The sequence below is a fragment of the Hoplias malabaricus genome, chromosome 3 (assembly GCF_029633855.1).
Source record: "Hoplias malabaricus isolate fHopMal1 chromosome 3, fHopMal1.hap1, whole genome shotgun sequence".
In the NCBI taxonomy this organism is placed as follows: domain Eukaryota; kingdom Metazoa; phylum Chordata; class Actinopteri; order Characiformes; family Erythrinidae; genus Hoplias; species Hoplias malabaricus.
The window spans coordinates 57860125-57879501 of record NC_089802.1 but is presented as its reverse complement, the minus strand read 5'-3'; the positions used below and the strand labels follow the sequence as shown (position 1 = coordinate 57879501).

The window sequence follows — 19377 nt, the reverse complement described above, 5'->3', positions numbered from 1 at the left end:
TTCTGGCAACTAGTCTGATTGCGAGGACGGGAAGTCCCTCCCTTTCAGGGCAGACTAAACCTCTTGGTCTTAAAGACCTTCTACGTGTGGTCGGACCATCACATTGGAGTTTGAGATGATGTGCTTTACTGCAACCCCTTTAACGTTGGAACATTACAACAGCATTCACGCTATTTAATACAGTCTCCAAGATGTAAACAACGTCATTCCGAGTGGTTGGGTGTGAAACGGTGCATTATAGAGAAGCCTACAGAATCAGATTTCTTTGAAGTGGTGGTAATTGGAACCAGAGAGGAAATATATACAATATAAACATAGGTTTGACATGTGATATTGATTTTAAAAAACAGTAACATATCGATAGATTTGAAATAAAAAGTTTATCCACAGAGATTATGTGGCCCTGTCCGAACTTTATTGTCAAACATGGCTTTAAAAATAAGCCTTTCTTTTTGCAAGTTTGAAGAGCTTATTGAGGTTTGGATGTCTATTTCCTAACAACAACATCGTGAGCATGTCTAAGATTTTATTTATGTATGGAGCATTTCATGTCAAACCAGTCTGAATAACCTGGGTCACACCTTAACATTATTCTTGTGCAATAATGAATACTATTAATAAACTGAAATACATTAATAGAACTTGTAGGTACTGGCTGGGGAAAAAAATATTTATTTTTGTTCGGACATATAAAATAAAATAAATAAAAATTGTTTTAAAATATCAAATGGATCAATACATTAACTAAATAACATTACAATATTACACGTTGAAATTGCATACATAACTTTTGAACATTGAAACTGTTCGTGGCTGGTGGCTATAACAAGTTAAACATTACATATTATTTACCAATGGCTAATAACGGGTTAAAGGGTTTATTACAGGGTTAATCATTTGTAGCAAACCTCCCCTGGAGCTATATTGGTCGAAGAACTTGTCAAAAGACTGTTCATATTATAACAGGCGATTACAGAGGTTAAACGTCTTTCATTAAAGATAATCAGCAAAAAAAATCAGAGTGACCACTGTACGTGACCACTCAGCCTCACTGATGCCATAGCTCTGTAGCGGACGGATACTGCAGCTCGCAGAGACTCCGCCCAGAAACTTATACCATTGGCTCCGTGTGGTGATCGATAGATCCAACAGCCAATGGGTAGCGAGTTTTTACAGTTCGCTGTGAGCCCCTGTTTTCGGGAATCTTTAGACGCTTGACAGGAAAGGTTAGCTATAGCTTAAGATCAAGAACAAACCTGTAACCAACGCTGTAGCCCAGTATAACGAGCTCGTTAACGTTTCGGATTGAACACAGACACATCAGAGAACCCCTGAGGATACAATTTACATCAACTTGTAGAGAAATAAAGGCTCAAAAGGAGTTTTTTTCTACTCGCCAAACATCTGTGATGAGCGAAACTCAACGGAAGTAACTCGGCTTGCCTAGCGAGGTACGAAGACGCGTTCTCTCTCTTTTTCTTTTACTCCTTTTCTCTCTCTCTCTCTCTAATATATATATATATATATATCTCGGAAGATGTGCTGTATATATAAATATAAATGTACATTATTTAATGTAGCTTTATTTTAGCCGTCTTTAAAGGGAGTTTGGACTCGATGGCTGTTGGGCTGTTAGTCAGATTTCAGCCTCGAAACTGAGGCTGAGTGAAAGCTCGGCACGTAAACCCGACATTAGCCTGACGACAGATCTGCCGTAGACACTTTACTGACTTAGTTTTCAGTTTTTCGCTGAAACTGAAGGCATGTAGAAGGGTTTAAAATGATCGTTATCGACGAAATGCTGAATAATACAGAGTGCCGACCGTCTCAGCCAACTCGTATGCCTTTTTATAAACACTAATCCTTGGAGGATTTGAGCTAGGTTAGCTAGTGATAGCTGGGTTACTTTTTGTTTTGAAATGAGTACGCATGAGTACGTTTTGCCTGTGACTTTAACTTGAAGCTGGAAAGCCCTTCAAACTGTCCCTAAAAATGAATCAACACAACAACAGTATACGTTCAGTAGGCTTTCCAAATGTATGATTTTCATGACTTAACAAAATGTTTGCTTTGAGTTTCACTTGTTCGGGTTCCGCATTAATGGAGTACGTTCGCTCTTCAGTTGTACACATTTCGGTGCTCCTGAAGTGCTGCCCAGCAAACATCTAATTAATTATAGTTTACTCACTACAGGCTGTTCTTTTAGCTTTTTTTTACCTTTAATAAGACTGAATAATTCATGCCAGGGAATTCCACTTGTCATCATTAATAACACGAGCTGCATTTTTCCCCCAGAGCAGATTAATGCTGTGGTACAATGTTAAAAACTTTTCGCAGAGAATCAGGAGTGAAAGTGTGAACAGAAAGTTCCTTAGGCCTCTGATAAAAGATAAGCTCCAAACATATTTCTGGTGGAAGAAAAACCCTAACTTTTCTTTTTTTGTAATAAAAGTTTTGCACTCATTAAAGTAATATGGCTTTCAATATTGACTTTGGTTAACACTGGCTTGTTTCAAAGGGCTGTCAATGGACTTTAGCCACCTTTCTTCCTTTTCTCAGATGGATTTCCTCACCATAATATTTCATAACTTTGTGTTAAATCCTTTTAGAGTTGTTTAACATTTATGTCAATGGCACACCTTTTAGTTTAGGTCTTTTAAATTAAATACAAAAATATGATGTATTGCATATGAGAGAAAATGTTCAGATGATCAATTATATATTTCTTATGAATAATATCATGTCATTTTATGTGTAGATTGCGTGTGATGAAATGAAATAGACGAAACAAGTGTAAGAAATGTCTTGAAATGAGTCAGTTCTTCGCAGTGGCTGGAATTCTGCAGAGGGCTTCGTCATTTTAGAGAGTTAACATGGTAACTGTGTTTAGTAAATATTTCTGTTAATTCTATTAAATATATATTCTTTACTCTGTGCCTCTTTGATCAAACTGGCCTAGAAATATATTGGTTTTAGGGGGGAAAAACAGGTATTTTTTGATGGTTTTAATTACATTTAATCATGTGCCATTTGTCAGGTCCTCTGTGCCTAAAAAGGGTGTGAGCCTCCATAGGATATTGAACAAACAAAAACATGATTAGACAAAGAAGTGGGGAGTGATAGCCATTCACAATCTAGAGAATGATGATGAATAGATCACAGAACCATAACCCTAACCCTACAAAATCAAAAATAACGTCAGTATTTGGGGACATTTCATTATTATTATTAAGACCCTGCAAACAGTATGACCTTTAACTTGCTTCACATACACGTACACATGTGTGAATCACTCGAGTGCCAGTTGTCAACCAGAAGAACAGTTAGAGTGTTTAGAAGAAAAGATGATCACAGCGGGCTGCGTTTTGACACAGACAGGAAGCAAGGCTGTTCAGAACAATGGCGACAGAAATGGTCCGTGATTAGATTCAATGGACTCCAGCAGAATATCATTCCAGTATTTGTGAGGAAAAGTGAAAGTAACTGTTTATTTTCCTTAGTTGTAGCTGAAGACCATCTCTTTATTGAAGGCATGCACATTGGGATTTAACTGGAATTTTTAAATGTCATGTTTGCTACTTATTTGATGTAATTGAAATAAATGATTATAATTATATTATGTACAATTTGGTAACAGGAATGAAATGAACAGGGCAACTCTACCAATTAACCAATGTGGCATTTAAGCCCAGTTTCAAATTTACACAAGGTCATTAAAAACATTGGTATTTTGTCACATATTTGCTATTTTCAGCTAATTCTTTGGTAAGCACATAGTGATGCACTCTATATCGGCAGCCGATATTTTATTTGCTGATTTTTATTTTGTCCTCATCAAACACACCATTCTTCCTTAAAAGATGCAGAGCTTCTGAACGTAAACAAACCAGAGAGAACTGAGTTTCCCTACAGTCGTAGAAGTGCCCTTTAAGCCCAGTGTGTTAAATTTAAGCTCACCTCTGTGTTTTAATGAGGAATTCCCCTAATTATGAACTTGGATTCATATTTTCACTGCACTCCCCCATGGCAGGGCTTGACAGGGTTTGAGAGTTTGAGAGCAACAAGGATTAATAAAGGAGGAGGGTGCATTTATTTCAATTAAAAAAAAAATGTTGCTGTTTTTATTTATTTGGGAAAATAAATGTTTTTGTTTTGCCACTAAATCAAGATGTGGTCTTATTTGGATCACACATGGGCGTAAATGGAGCCACAGTACCAAGTAAGCCCATGCCAGTCTTTCGAAATATTTCATAAAATAAAAATTTCTTATACCACAGTTAGTTCCGACCCTGCAGTGTGATTGGCTGAGTGACATTCCAGGAGAGCCATTATTACACAATTATATCACTTTGACCAAGTCTCCTCTGATATTACTCCACAAAATACATTTAAAAACAAGAAAATGACATCTGGTTTCTGTGACTATTCAACTAGAGTGGAGGCGCCTTGTTTACTCTGCTATTTAAAGGGAAGGTCTACAATTGTGAGGAACTTAAGTTCTCTCTGGTTTGTTTACGTTCAGAAGCTAGCATGTTTTTTAAGGTGAAACAATATGTTTGAGGACAAAAACAACTGTCATTTGTACATGACTGGAGTTTTTAGTCACTGTTTGAATTACCAGATAAACTCATTTCTAAATGAGCTGTTTAGTATTTTAGTACTTTTGCTCAGTTTGCTTGCACACAGACAGAGAGAGAGAGAGAGAGAGAGAGAGAGAGAGAGAGAGACTCTGACTTGCATACCTGACTGAGCCTTTTTTTTTTTTTTTAATCGATTGCTGAAACCTGGGTGTCATAAACACATTAGACTGGCTTCCACAAACAGACAGAAGAGCTAGCAAATGGCGAGTCAATGTCATCTGGTTATTTAATTTTTTTAAAATTACAGCTGTGAACATCGCCCTTTAAATATAATATCAATCTTAAGTTTTGATTTTTGCCTCAAAAAAGATGCAATTTTTTGTCTGTGCACTCTTAAAACATGGGAATATGCGGGAAGAAGAAGAATACTTGGATTTATTAAGTAGGATCAATGATGAATTTGTTATTTTAGCGGTCACCATCCTGCTCTTTTGTTTTGTCTGTAACCATGACAACAGCACTCTGATTTGTCAGCCCGTCTTTTAACGCATCCATCAACGTAGAAAATATGGCGTGAGTTTTTTGTGTGTGTGCGCGCGTAAAAATCAGACTCATTTGAAAAGGCCTTAAGTCATTAATTCACAACTAATTAATTAGCATTCATTAGTTTTCATGATATGGAAGTGAGAAATAATGTATTTTTATTTTTGAAATTTTACTGTTTTGAAAAGCATTTGATAACTGCAAGTTACTGGTTTAAAGAAGGCACACTAAAAGCAAGAAGGAAGTTTAAAGTTTAGGCCAAGCCTACTTGTAGATTAGCCTTTGAATAGATATGTCAGGAAAGGAACAGGGAAATTCACCAGTGTGACACTGCCACAATCAATGTTTGCAAACAAAGACCAGTTGGAAAGTAATATGAATTATTACACATGTTTATAGTACATCAGAATGGCAGTCCCTGCAATGCCCAATCTGTGTAAGTCTTTAGACATTCCTGTTAAAAACACACTGAACATTTTACTAAACAGAAAAGCTTTGTTTTAAGATTAAATGTTTATAGGCTAAATATTTCCATTTATTCCTTATAATAAGACGGACCAAACATCATTCATTTTATATTGTTACAAACTGTTTAAATAAAAAAAGTTTAAATAAAAATGGGCTGTCACTTTTTGATGTGAACTGCACAATGAAAAATTTTGATTTATTGAATTACCTATTTGCATATTAATGTATGCTGTGATATCAGTAATTTGAAGGCTAATATTGGTAATGCCTATCAAGCTATTTATTGTACAGCCCAACCACGATCAGTTAATAAATGTGAAATGACAATAGAGGCTCAAATTTAGAGCAAATGCAAAGGTTTCCCTATGCTTTCTTTAGACTTAACATGCAGCACATATACAGAACAGCAGATTTTGTTTTTGCTTTATTATTTGTAATTTACTCAGTGACTTGATACTTTAATTCTCATTTGGGCTTTTGGTAACACTTGTATGTTATTTTAATGACACATTTTCAAATATATAGAGCCAATGTCATGGTCATTACATACATAATACATATATTCAGCCCCTCATATGTCAGCTGTGCTCTATGTATTTTGCCCTTATATTCTTAACCTGCTGTTGAAAGCTACAGCTACACAGTAAATGTAATTTTATTCAAATTTGTAAATGCAAACACACTTAGAATTATATACCTGCAACACAGACACAGTGGTATGTTTATTGTGTTATACCAGATTTTAATTTATTTGCACTCTTTACTCATTTGGTTATTGAGGATTCACAGGTGATATATTTGCCCGTTCTTGCGGGCAAAGATGGTCATCTTTGTCTGATTTCCCCTCATCAAACACCGTAGGATAGGGCTGGGCGATATGACAAAAAAAACTCTATCTGGATATGCCTAAAAGAAATGCCGATATATACAAAATGATATTATGAAAACCATAACAAAATATAATGTCATTAGTATTAGTTTTTATTTTTAACACCAAAAAAGAACATGCTGTGTTATTTAACTGTAATTATCAACGGTATGTCTAAGAAATGTCCCAAATTTTTTTTGCCCCTGATCCGAGTCTTTTAATATTGAGTATCTGCTGATACGGAGTCCTGATCTGATATTTTTCCTAGATGGTACTGTTACACAGTGCACACTTCAAGTAAACTCAGCCCAGTGTATCTGCTCAACACTGAATATCTCGCATTAAGAAACAAACTGCCTGCATCAAAGCTGCTGCTTAATTACTTTTTTAAAATCAAGGTAAAAAAAGTGGTGTCTTCACAAACAGTTCATATAAACAATCTAATATTTTTAATCTTATATGAAATGATCTAATGTGATTTTTATGTATACATTATTACTTTGATTCTAAAAGTCAGTCAGTTTTATTGTCATCACAGATGTGTTGAGGGAACAATTAAAAGTATTTTCTTTGATACATGGTGCAAAAATAAGATTATCATTATTATTTATTTATAAATTTTTAAGAACTGACCTGTTTCTCTCAGTGCTGTCACAAAACCAATAAACCCCTGTAGGTGGGACTGTGACCCCATTGGCTGCAGCACTAAATGAATGACAGCTAATTTTGGCTGCTGATTGGCTAAATAAAAGTGACGACCAATGAGAAGCGCATTCTCTGTTTAGGAGCCGTGGAGTATCTGCCCCTCCCTCCGGCTGAGGGAGAGCAGCGTGTCTCAAACAAGTCATGGTCTTAATCTTGCTGTTTTTCTTTAATTAAAGCTTCACCACTGGTTTCATTTTTGTCCTTTTTTAACTTACTTAGTTATCAGAGAGGTAGACCCGAGTGCAAGCAATACATGTGTTGAGAATTGCTCCAGCGGCATACATGAACAATGGCAGGACAGCCTGGTTTGTGTTTCTGTGTGCGAGCTTACGTGCACACGCATGCGTAGGTGGGTGCGTGTGAGAGAAAAACAGAGCTGAATGGGACATTCAGTTTAAATGTACTCAGATGGAAACCTGCAAATCCTCGACATAACGAATATGGTCATTTTCAAAATCATGTACTATGGAATGTATCCATATTTGTGATAAATCCCCCAGCTCTAGTTTAATCTCAAGTCACGTTCACGCGCGTGCGTTAGAAGCTCGCTCTTACGTCACAATTTCGCGAAATAGCAGAAATCTTATTGAATTAAGAAATTTACCGGTATTATCGTGAACAATATTATATCACTCACCCCTACCGTAGGAGACAGATCTGGAATACAGCAGGACCAAGAGTTAAGTAAAGGCATTTTGACTTACGAAGCCCCACTTTTGTAGAATGTGGCTTGCTATTGTCTAGCTGAAATAATTATGCGCTTTCAGGAAAAACCATTGCCTTAATATGACCCTCCACACCAATGTTACCTTCTCACATATATAAGTCACCTGTGCTGTAGGAACTGATGCAGACTTAGCGGACTGTGTTAACTGACAACAGATTTTTAACATGCTCCCAATCACGTAACTATATTTATTAAAATAGCAAGATTGTTATTCATACAGTGCCATCTGAGTGCTCAAAGATCACACTCATTTAACAGTGATGTACAACCTAGTCCTGCACAGGCTGAGATTTCTCTGGACTTCTTGTATTTTTCATAATTTCATGTGTCATAAATGGTGAAGCACAAATTATTTGCTATGTTATAATGAAACAGGTTTGTTTATATTTAAAAATTTAGTAAAGTAGGAGAGTGAAAACAATAAAAAAAATTGCAAATAATAAGATGTCTCAACTTTTCTGGAAATGGGCTTGTATTCTTCCCTGTTAATTTTACCTTGAAGATGAGACACAAAATCAGAACGACCCGTTTTAGTTCATGATTACTTATGTATAGACAGACCACAATAATTGACAGAGTTGAATTTGTTTTCATATATTGGTAGATGCTTCAAATCTCCAAATGTAATAATGCACTAAAAAAGTGATAATTTTAATAATTATGTCTCCTTTCAGTTTACTATCAGATACATTTCTGGGAATGGATAGACACTACTTTTTCTCTTTACCAACGACCATATTGATATCTAACCCTCACATGAATGCCCATTTATAATACAGGTTCTAACTCTCTCTCTGACCCAAATACTCAAATTGTCACTACAGATTTTGTAATAAGCAAAAAAAAAGTAGGCTAATCTCCTTTCATTTTGCTGTTATTTTGGTTGAGTGCAGCAACATGGCATCAGTACAACGGACTGAAATGAACATTGTATTTTTTGTGTAAATGCTCTCTTTTGTTACTATTAATGTTTGAGGTTTGTTTGTTAATTTGTTCATTCATTCTGCTGTTCAGTCATCCATTCATTAATTCCTCTTCTGTAATTGCTTCACTTCACTGAATACACAAAATGAACTAGCATACCTTTTCTTTGTTTGCAAAAGTTGTAATCTAACTAAATGTGTGTTCTCTTTAAAGTCAGCTGCCTGTTTAAATAGTGTGAGAAATGTATATATGCTGAAATATAAAATAGAAAAATCTAAAGTGAAAGTTAAAAAAAAGACAGGAGTCAACTGGCTTTTTATTTTATTCAATTATTCAATAAGATAAAAGTATAGTATAGATGTAGATGTACCAGCATCATTTGAATAAAGTGTCAATGCAGTTGATAGATGATAATTTTATAATACTGTAAATGTAGACTTTGATTAATGTAACAGAAAATATCAGTCTGTAATTATCAGTTTATTGAGAGGTTCATGTTATCTACACCAAAATTACAGGCCAGGTTGTTCAATTAAGTCAATTTTTTGTTCAAGGTAATTAAGCACAGTGTTATTACAACTCTGCAGTCAACCTATTTCTTGTTTTTGCACGAATTTTGACTAATTCTTTCCATTAGTCAGAACTCTTTTAACATGTTTTATTCGTTAAGTGAAATATGCATAGTAATTTTTATGACTTGAAAATGCTAAATTATGTAGCCATAATTTAAGCATTATTAATTCCACTTAATTATCACTCATAAGCTTAGGGCAAATGTCTCTAGCTTTAGTCAACTCCATGTCTCGTCGCTGGATTTGTCTATAAAGTACATATTCTCTCTCTCTCTCTCTCTCTCTCTCTCTCTCTCTCTCTCTCTCTCTCTCTCTCTCTCTCTCTCTCTCACTGTTGTAGTGTCTGAATGCCAAAGCTAGCAGTCATGGAGCTGGGCAGGCAACTGTGTGGGAAGATGAAGAAGCAGAAGAAGGCTGAGTTCACGGTGCCTGCTGTCATGAGAGGCCTGGAGGTTCACTTTTACCTGCCTGACACCAACCAGCTTGAGTACTTTAAAGACTGCCACACTGCTGAAGACATATGCGTAGAAGCTGCCAAGAGATGTCGTATGTACACACTTTAAAAGACTGATACACACACACACACACACACACATATATACTCATGCAAGCCAACGTTTTTTTGAGTTTGTACAGAGTGTGAGCTAGATGCCAACCAAATTCATAACAATGTGCTCTTGGCATTTCATTTGCCAGTGACAAGTGTGCGATGTAAGACTTGTTCTGTAAACAGGGCACCCTTTTAATACTTAGTGGATTCAGTATTAACTTAAAAGCTAAATGTTATTAGAAAATTATTTATAATTAGAAAATGAATTATAAAATTATTAGTTGAGAAGTGGTAAGCACAGCATCTGTAGCTTATCAAACATAAAATACAATATTTATGCTAAATCCTAATGCTCTTTATTTGTTGAGATAAAAAATACAAAAAAAAAAAATGCACGTACCTTCTTGGTCAACCAGTAGCTCAACTGTTGCTTCAGTCTGTGTTGATTGTTCTTTGGTCCTTCATCTGTGCTGTCTGGATACTGGCCACAGGATGTTGTTGGTTGGACATCTTTGGTTGGTGGACTTTTCTCAGTCCATCAGTGACACTGAGGGGATTAAAAACTCCCTGCTGTGTCTGATCCGTTCATACCAGCAAACTAACATATAACCACAATGTCAGTGTTACTGCAGCACTGATACAGTCCCCTCCTGTTTCTCTGCATTAGGATTTCTCAAAAATAATATTTTTTATGTTTGATCAGCTACATAGGCTGTTTATTACTAAAATTACTTAAAGAACAATGTGTAATTTCACATCAGACTGTACAAAGCTTAATTTGTTCAAGAGTTCTAAAGGCAATTATCTTAAACAAGAATGACCTTAATGGAGCTACAGACAGTAAATTCAAAGTGACCCTTTAATACTTTATCTTTTATATATTTGATTATTGCCTAAATCACTTGTTAAAGCACATGTAGGCACTTATTGAGTAGCTGTTGGTTATCTAATATTTGATGTCATCATGGTTTTATCTTTCCTAGTATTTTCAGTGTTATTTTACATTTATTGGTGTTGGTAAGAGAACAAGGAAACTCTGGGAGTGTATTTGGATATTTTTAACTTCTGTCCAGTAACTGATAAGTGTACACTTCATTGCACAGGATCAACAATTCTTGTCACAGAAGCTTTCTTTGAGTGTAATGGAACTGTGTAATGTCCCACAGTCTTTAATTTTAGACACTCCTGTGTAATTGTGCTGGAAAGCTTCTCAGATCACGGTCTATGGATGAAAGGAAAAAATTCTGAAACTTCGAACACATTGAATTGGACCTAATTTCTCACTAGATTAACTGTTAAGCAATTGATTATATTTACACCTGTGTAATTGTTGAGTGAGCGAAATAGTTTTTCGTTTTGTTTCGTTGGAGTTCATTGTTAGTGGTTTCTTTAGTTCTGCAGTCTTTTCAGGGCACTGCCTATTTTTAAAAACTGCTCTGAAGTTGGGAAAATTAAATGCTGTATCAAAGCTAAATGCTACAGAGTGTCATTTCCATCAAGACTGTATGAAAACACAGTAGCTAATAAGGAGTGTAGTATCATACATAGTGAAAACATGAGACTGTTTGTTATTCTATTTAGCTATTAATCTGTTAATCCTTTGAAGAAACATTTTGACACCTCTTTGTTCTATCTTTCAAACACAGATCTCCCTGGCATTAGTGAGATATTAGTGTGAGCCTGTCCTCAGTGTGCTGCCCTAAATGTGTGTTTAATAAGTGTCACTTATGACAGTGTGATGACTGGACAGGTTAATTTGTTTTTAAAAATAATCACTGCTCATATATTTGTTTTGTAGCTGAAAGTGTTAATGTCATTCCCAAAGTGATTTTTTACCTGGCACCAATGCTGCACAATGCTGATACCAATGCTGAAACATATGTATATTTATGAAACACTGAAATTGAGACTCTAACTGCAGCATGAATAAGTACGGGAATAACTTTGTCAAACATTTCTAATGTTAAAATTTTTAACCAGTATTTATTTTCTTGACTGTGGTCTGTTTTCTATCTGCAATCATACTAAATTTTTTATATAAAATCAAACATTAATTTTTGATTTTCAAAACCTAAACATTGCATTAGGATCACAATGAAACATAAAAGCAAATGAGTTGTGTTCTGTGAAGTGCTGATTACAAAAGTAACAGGGAGAAAATCATTGCTGTTGCCTATGTGTTGAATGTTCTGTACTTCCAGATTAAAATAAATAGTCAAATACTGGTCAAATTAAAACATTTGTCCAAATATGTTTTCACCAATGACTGTGGTATGGTTGGTTTTAATATCATCATGGATTCCTACTTCATTACATGTCTATATATATATATATATATATATATATATATATATATATATATATATATATATACACACACACACACACACACACACACACACACATTTTTAATGTACCCCCATGAGATTGTTGTTGTTTTGAACTTTTAAAAATAGATTCAATTTTATATAAAGAATATAAGCTGTTGAATTTGTGTAACAAATATTACAGTATTGTGCTTTTGATCTGTTCATATGCTTTTCTCTAGATATTAATACCATTTTTTTTAAGCGTTATTTAGCAAATGTACTTACACGCGAGTCTTACTTGCGAGAGATCCACTTTAAGGCTGGCATATTTATTCTTTGTTGATTTAAACCTGCCTTTATTGACTATCTGCTTACAGGTGCCAGACAAAACAACAGGGTGTACTATGTTGTAGCAGAAGCAGTTTTGCATATGAAAATTGCTTAATGCAAATTGTGATCTAGAAACTGCACAGTGAACTATTGTCATTCGAATGCTGTGAGAACAAAATAATTGCAAACAAATTGGACATTGGAATCTTAAATAATATTGTTCTTGCTAGCGGTTGGAGAACTGTGCTATACCCCAAACACAACTATATTAGCCCTGTCTCCAGAAGGAAAGGCATATTTGTGCTTTGAGCTCCCTATCAATTCTTCGACCTAAAATGGCTGCTGTGTTGTGAAGTCAGGCCCAGAACTTCCTTTGAGCTGTGCTGTGGCCAAGACCACGAGTTGGCCTGGGCAGTAAGAGAGGAAAGGGAAGTTTATGCAAGACTAAAATTTAGAGAAATGCTTTCAGTGCTGTGGAGGCAGTGAATAGCTGGTTATTAGATACAGTCATACTGTAAAGTGAAAATTGTAGTAAATGTGTCAGTTTAGATCATTGAGAGGATGATCCATAGAGAGCAATACTAATACAAATTTGCTAATCTAGCAGTAATCATATGCTCATATTGTAAATATGGGGTTCTTAATTCCCAGTGTTGAACATCTTTTTGGTTAATATCCTATACTCTGACTTTAAACAATAGATTTAATAACTAATTTAACACCAGCTAATACGCTACCTTTTGAAGTTTTGATTTTAAAAGCTGTTTTAATGCCAGCTAAATTCTGATTTTTGTCAATTTAGTATCTTTTTCCCATTTTTATTTTTGTATTTTCCAGGTATTTCACCTTTGTGCCACAATCTTTTTGCTCTGTTTGAAGAAAGTCAAAACCTCTGGTATGCACCTAATCATGTTTTCAAGATCACTGAGGACACCAGTATCAAGCTTCATTATCGCATGAGGTAAGACACCAAATAGTTACAACAATAAAAACGTCCACCTCTTTAATTTAACCTCCACAAACTAATGCTTCTCTGAAAAGTATTGTCATACTTTGGTTAATCTTTTTATTCCTTACAATTTTATGAGTGTTTAAGTTTAGGAGCTTTGTCTGATTAGTTTTATAAGGTCATAAGTAAGGAAGAATCAGCAAGCTTTGACTTTAGTTGAACTTAACCAGCTGTTACCCTTATCTTTGTCATGTAAAAAGTTCCTTCTGTTACACTGAAATGTCTAAATTCAGTTGTATGCAAAAATGTTACTATAAAAAAATAAACATTACTATAAAAATAAATGTTTAGTGTATAACTTAAAAGTATATGTAATTATATTTGTCATTTAATTAACTGAATTATTATATGCTTTGTTATTATGTGTTAAATGTGATCTGTCTGGTAAATGGAGTAATAATATAATTAAAGTTTGTAATTACATTGCTGTATATCGGGGGAAAAAGGTTTTTGATGGATTTTTAGTATAGTTTTTTTTCTTCTCAGATGTATTGTTTTAGTATTTTCACTGAAAAACAGGACTGTATTTTGTGTCTCTCTGACACACTGCAAAAAAACTTGGGACAGATGTATGTTTACCACTGTGTTACATCACATTTCCTTTTAATTGAACTGTTTAAACATTTGGAAACTAAGGTTGTTTATTGTCAAAATGTTGCAAGTGGACCTTTTGCTAATTATTTCTTGATACAGTCTATGGTCATCATGACTTGATTTTCCTATGCATGATGCGCAATAGGAGATAGATCTGGACTGCAGACAGATTAGTCAAGCACATGCAATCTGTGTCTACGAAGCCATGTTGTTTTAGAATTTGCAGAATGCAGCCTGGCATTTTTTGCCTGTGAAATCCATGGTTATTTCAGCAGCAGATGTCCTCTTGACACTGATATTTCTCTCTAAAAACATCACATATGCAAGTCATCCATGCAATGGTCACTGATGTACACCCCATACCTTGAGAGATGCCTTTTGCAATATTTGTGATAATTATTAGCACAGGAATCCCAACGTTAATTTTTCAGGAAAACAAGCTGAAACCACAGCAGACGTTTCTGCTCTCTTTTGGACCGTCTGATATACTCTTTTGTTGTTCTGCATTTAAGTAATATGTGGCTTTCGCCTTGTGTAATAGAGTTTCAGATTGCATGTCTTGATGCAGTGGTGGACGTTGTTAAGTGAAACAGCTTTCTGAAGTACTCCCAAGCCCAAGTGTCTGTATTTATCACTGTAGCCTGTAGGCTCAATGGTTGCACTCACTCAACATTGATGTCCAGCCTTACCCTACATGGACTGGTATTTCTGCAGATTTCTGTCATTTTTCAGTCCATTCACCATCTTGTACGTGATAAAAGACATTAATTTCTTGGCAGTGTTGCACTGAAATGCTTGTTTTGAATAATTTTTAATTTTACAGTTATCTCAGGAAGTTTGGAATTTTATGAGAAGTTAGGCTTATTTTTGCTTGCAATGACTGAGCTTTTGGATGCTCCCTTTATTTTGATTTATATTCACCTGGTTATAGTGTGCTGCTTCAAAACAGGGTTACATTAATTTTCTATGAAATTTCACTATTCATTTTGCCCCTTTCTCAACTTGAGTGTTTTGCTGTCATCAAATTCTACATTTGTTTATTTATGAAACACAAAACAAAGTTTCTGTATACTCTCAGAAATCATTGAAGCAATAAAGCATCACATTTCTTGAATGCATTGATAGACAATAGCAATTCGATTTACAGCTGTCATGCACACTGTCTAGACTGATTTCATTCATTCATGGTCTGTAACCACTTATCCAGTTCAGGGTTGTGATGGCTCCGGATATATTCTTGATTGCAGGTACCACATACTCACACATTCACACGTAAGGATACATTTGCTTGGACCATCCATCTACCAAGATGTGATTTTAGACATTGACACACATTGACATTGACACATTGACACCCCAAACTCCTCACAAGCACAGACCTGAGGCGGGGCTCAAAACCGCAACCCTAGGATCCTGGTGCTATAACTCAACAAAATCTGTTGCACTGCCACACCACCGTAGACTGATATCAGATTTTAATGAATTGAAGGAGACGAAGCTAAAGTTCTCAGATGTGCAGCAGGTGAAATATTAACTTTCATAGTTACACAAGCAATGTCTGTTAGCCAGAATAAAGCTAATTTAAATTATAATTGCATGTTAAGTTCATGAAGACTTCCTGTGAATAAAAGTCTTAAGCATAAAATTAAGATCACCTTTTTCTGCAGAAACTGCTGAGAGGTCATTGTTCATAATGGTAGCAGAGACTAAAAATACCTTCTGATTTTGACATAACTGAATTGCATGTCACACGGGAGCAAACATGCCTGAGAAGCTTTTGCAACACACAGCAAACATTGGGAAGCCAGTACTCTTGTTAGCAGAAGAATGTTTGCTTACTTTTCTCTTCACGCGAAAAGTCATCTCCATGACAGTGGTATTAACTGAGAGGTGTAGTTGTGAAAGTAGGTAACCGACTCTATTGTGGGTACTTTTTTTGTTCTATCAATTAAATCCATATTTACCATAAACAATATAAAACAGATCAGTGTTTTCTAATATATAATTCATAAAGCACGTTTCATATACTTTTAAGAATAGGTCAGTCAGCACCTAAATAAGCACATTAGACTAATTGCTTGAAGTAATATATGAGCAGTTCTGATTCATTGGAAAAAAAAACAACAACCCCAAAACCACAAACAGAATCTTTGACCTGAACAGTGGAAAAAATCCAGCGTTTAGTTAGTATTTCTTTTTTTGTGAAATCAAGGAATTGTACAACTAGATATTCAAAAAGGTATTCAGAATGGGAATGTTCTCCTTGAGTAATGTCTCAGTTTTCATTGTGAAAATGAAAAAAAGAAAACCTAAACAAACAAAAAGGGTAGGCTAAATTGATATTAATTTCTATAGAAAAGTGTCCATGTTTTAATGTTAATATATTCATTTAGTTTATATTAGGAGAGCTCTGTTATACTGGTGTTTGTTTAAAGGACTTGAGTGGAAATTCTGCTTTAAGAAAAGAATTTATCTCACATGCTTTCTTCCCACTGCCTTCCTGCCTTTTCATCAGTGTTTTCCCATTATGTACAGAAAAAAGACTATGTCTGCACTTAATTATTTTTTATTTCTTCTTGAACCAAAAGTGTACTGCTTATATTCCCTAAGTAAGTCTACTGTAAACCAAGAAGTGAACTTATGTAGAAGCAGATTGAGCTGTAGAGATTGTAAAACAAACTTTATGTTATTTATTAAAAAAAAAAATAAAAAATAACACTATACAGAAAGGTTTTAAATACCCTACTGCTGGTTTTTCAACCTGAATCTCAGATAAGAATTACCTGGAGTTACGATCGGGATTGGAATTATGTAGAGTACCTGTTGTGTACACAAACAGGTTAGGGTCAACCTTTGCACTTGCTCACTTCCGCTGTGATACACACTACACCGATCTTTTTTTTTTTTTTTTAAACCTGTGTTACTTCCTGTTTACAATGATTCTTTGCTCATGTGGCACCTCTGTGGTGCAAGCACCCTGAATATTTACATACAATACAGGAGAGTTCCCACTGTTTACACATTGTATGGCAGCCAAATACACTGTACAAACTGAAGTAGTTAAGCAGATGTTTTTACTTTTTTTTTTTTTCTCACTATTGTTCAATGTTCAAATAATACTTATCACCCCATAACATGTTTGTTTCTGTTTGTGATGAGGTTGTGCATGGTACATGAAGCCATTATACGTGCAACCATACTGAAGATAACTTTCTCCACTTGTCTCTTCTCTACAAGTATACACATGCACCCGTAACGCACACTCCCTCTTCCCGCAGGTTCTATTTCACAAACTGGCATGGCACATCTGAAAATGAGTCTCCGGTGTGGCGGCATTCTTTGAGCAAGCAGAAGGGTTTAAGCCCCCAGAAAGGCCGTGATGGCACACCTCTTCTGGACGCTGCCTCACTAGATTACTTGTTTGCTCAGGTGGGTGCATAGAAATCATCTAAAGATCAACTGACTTGAAGGAAGAAAAAAAATAAACTCCTCCCTCTTGTGTGGAGCCATAGATAGGATTGTAGCTGGGTGGTTATTCAAATCCCCTGTTATCTTTTCGTTCCCCTATCAGTAGTTGGGTTGCTGTCTTAACATGCAGTTGTTTGTTTTATGCATGTCCAGGTTTTTATATGCATGAATGTGAATTTTGATGCATTTAAATCATTAGTTATGCAAAAATCTTATTTCTAAATTCAGTACGTTTTTTTTTCTCTTTTTTTAAGACCCCTGCTTGTTTTCTTTTGCACTGCAGCCAAGTGGATAACAAATACTGTAATCTTATACCTTACTAATTAGTCCAGTGTAAAAAAAAAAAAAACAGAACATGTAAGACATTATAAGGAACTTTTGAAGTGCATGATGCTTAGTAGTTTGATTGTAAGGTAGCAAATCAAAGATGCACAATGCTGTTGGTATTATATTGATATGGACAGATATTGCTTAAAAAATTTACATTGGACAAATGTTTACATTTTGAGTTTTGATTATGCATTTGTTAGGTATCATTAATGCTGGGTTACTTCATTTAAATACAGGCATTTCATTTATTTTACAGCATTTTTTCATGTCTCCATAACCCAGGTAGATTTAATTTCTGTATTTAATATTTAAGTGTTGGCACTGGTATCAGCATTTGCATATATTTACATAAATACATCTTATATCAAAACAGGCCCAAGAATTCCACGTTTGTGCATATCAAATCCGCTAAATCCCCCTAAATGAAATCTTGCATGCTGAAAGTGTCTAGGCTTATTGACTGCATTTGGAGTTAGAGACATATTGTGTGAATGAGATTTCATCTGAACACATTTTAAAAGCATGTAATTTACAATAGAAACATTCATAACATTCTTGATTTAATGCCTGACTAGTAGTGATGACGATGTTTCTCTTTTGTGTGCCTCAGGGCCAGTATGACTTTCTGAGGGGTTTGGCTCCAATACGAAGTCCCCAAAGTGACACAGAGCTGCATGAAATAGAAAATGAGTGTCTGGGAATGGCTGTTCTGGCTATCACTCACCATGCTAAGAGCAATAACCTACCCCTCTCTGGATCTGGTGCTGAAACCAGGTGAGCCCTCATATAGCCTACACAGACAGTAAAGATTAAAGCAGATATAAAATTTATATCAATCAGTATTGGTTTTGGTGTCAGCACTGCAGCATTACCATAGAAGGGATGTTTGACTTTTTTCAAGTAACAATAGTTTTCCAAAGACTCCCGTAACTATGTTGCTGTATTTTTCAGTGCAATGCTGTGGGAGTGTTTTTAAAAGTCATTTATATTAAAAGTGTTTTTTTTTTTGTCCCTGCTCTATACGCAGTGAGCTTGCTCTGGATTTCCTCAACCTTTTTACATTATTATATGCTGTAGATGGTGAAAGATCTAAATTATTTTGTAGTCTTGTGTTGAGACATGTTCTTTTTGAGCTGTTTGACAACTCTCTTGTAAAGCTTTGAGGTAAAAATGGTAAGCTAGCATAAATTTTTACCTCAAAAACTGAGCCTTTTTTGATGTCTTTTTTAATTCATATATTCACCTGCTGTTGTGGAATATTTTGAAACTGTGTAATTAGAGACTATATCATATGTTTATAGAACAACTGAGAACAATGCAGGCTTTGTAGCATACCACGATACTGTTCGATTTGCATTTTGCCTTTTTAATGATGTTAACCAGTATGTGCTCTCTTGTTT

General features: G+C 35.1%; 1 protein-coding gene across 1 annotated transcript in view; it reads left to right on the top strand.

The window, feature by feature from the left end:
• The first annotated feature begins 1198 nt into the window (after positions 1 to 1198).
• jak1 (Janus kinase 1) overlaps positions 1199 to 19377 on the top strand; it is a 36485-nt gene continuing 18306 nt past the window's right edge. Inside the window, exons 1-5 of the mRNA XM_066663339.1 lie at positions 1199 to 1451; positions 9728 to 9933; positions 13414 to 13537; positions 17458 to 17608; positions 18588 to 18751. Of these exons, the coding sequence (XP_066519436.1) occupies positions 9735 to 9933; positions 13414 to 13537; positions 17458 to 17608; positions 18588 to 18751 (638 nt within the window). The 5' untranslated portion in view covers positions 1199 to 1451; positions 9728 to 9734. The remainder of the gene's footprint in view (positions 1452 to 9727; positions 9934 to 13413; positions 13538 to 17457; positions 17609 to 18587; positions 18752 to 19377) is intronic.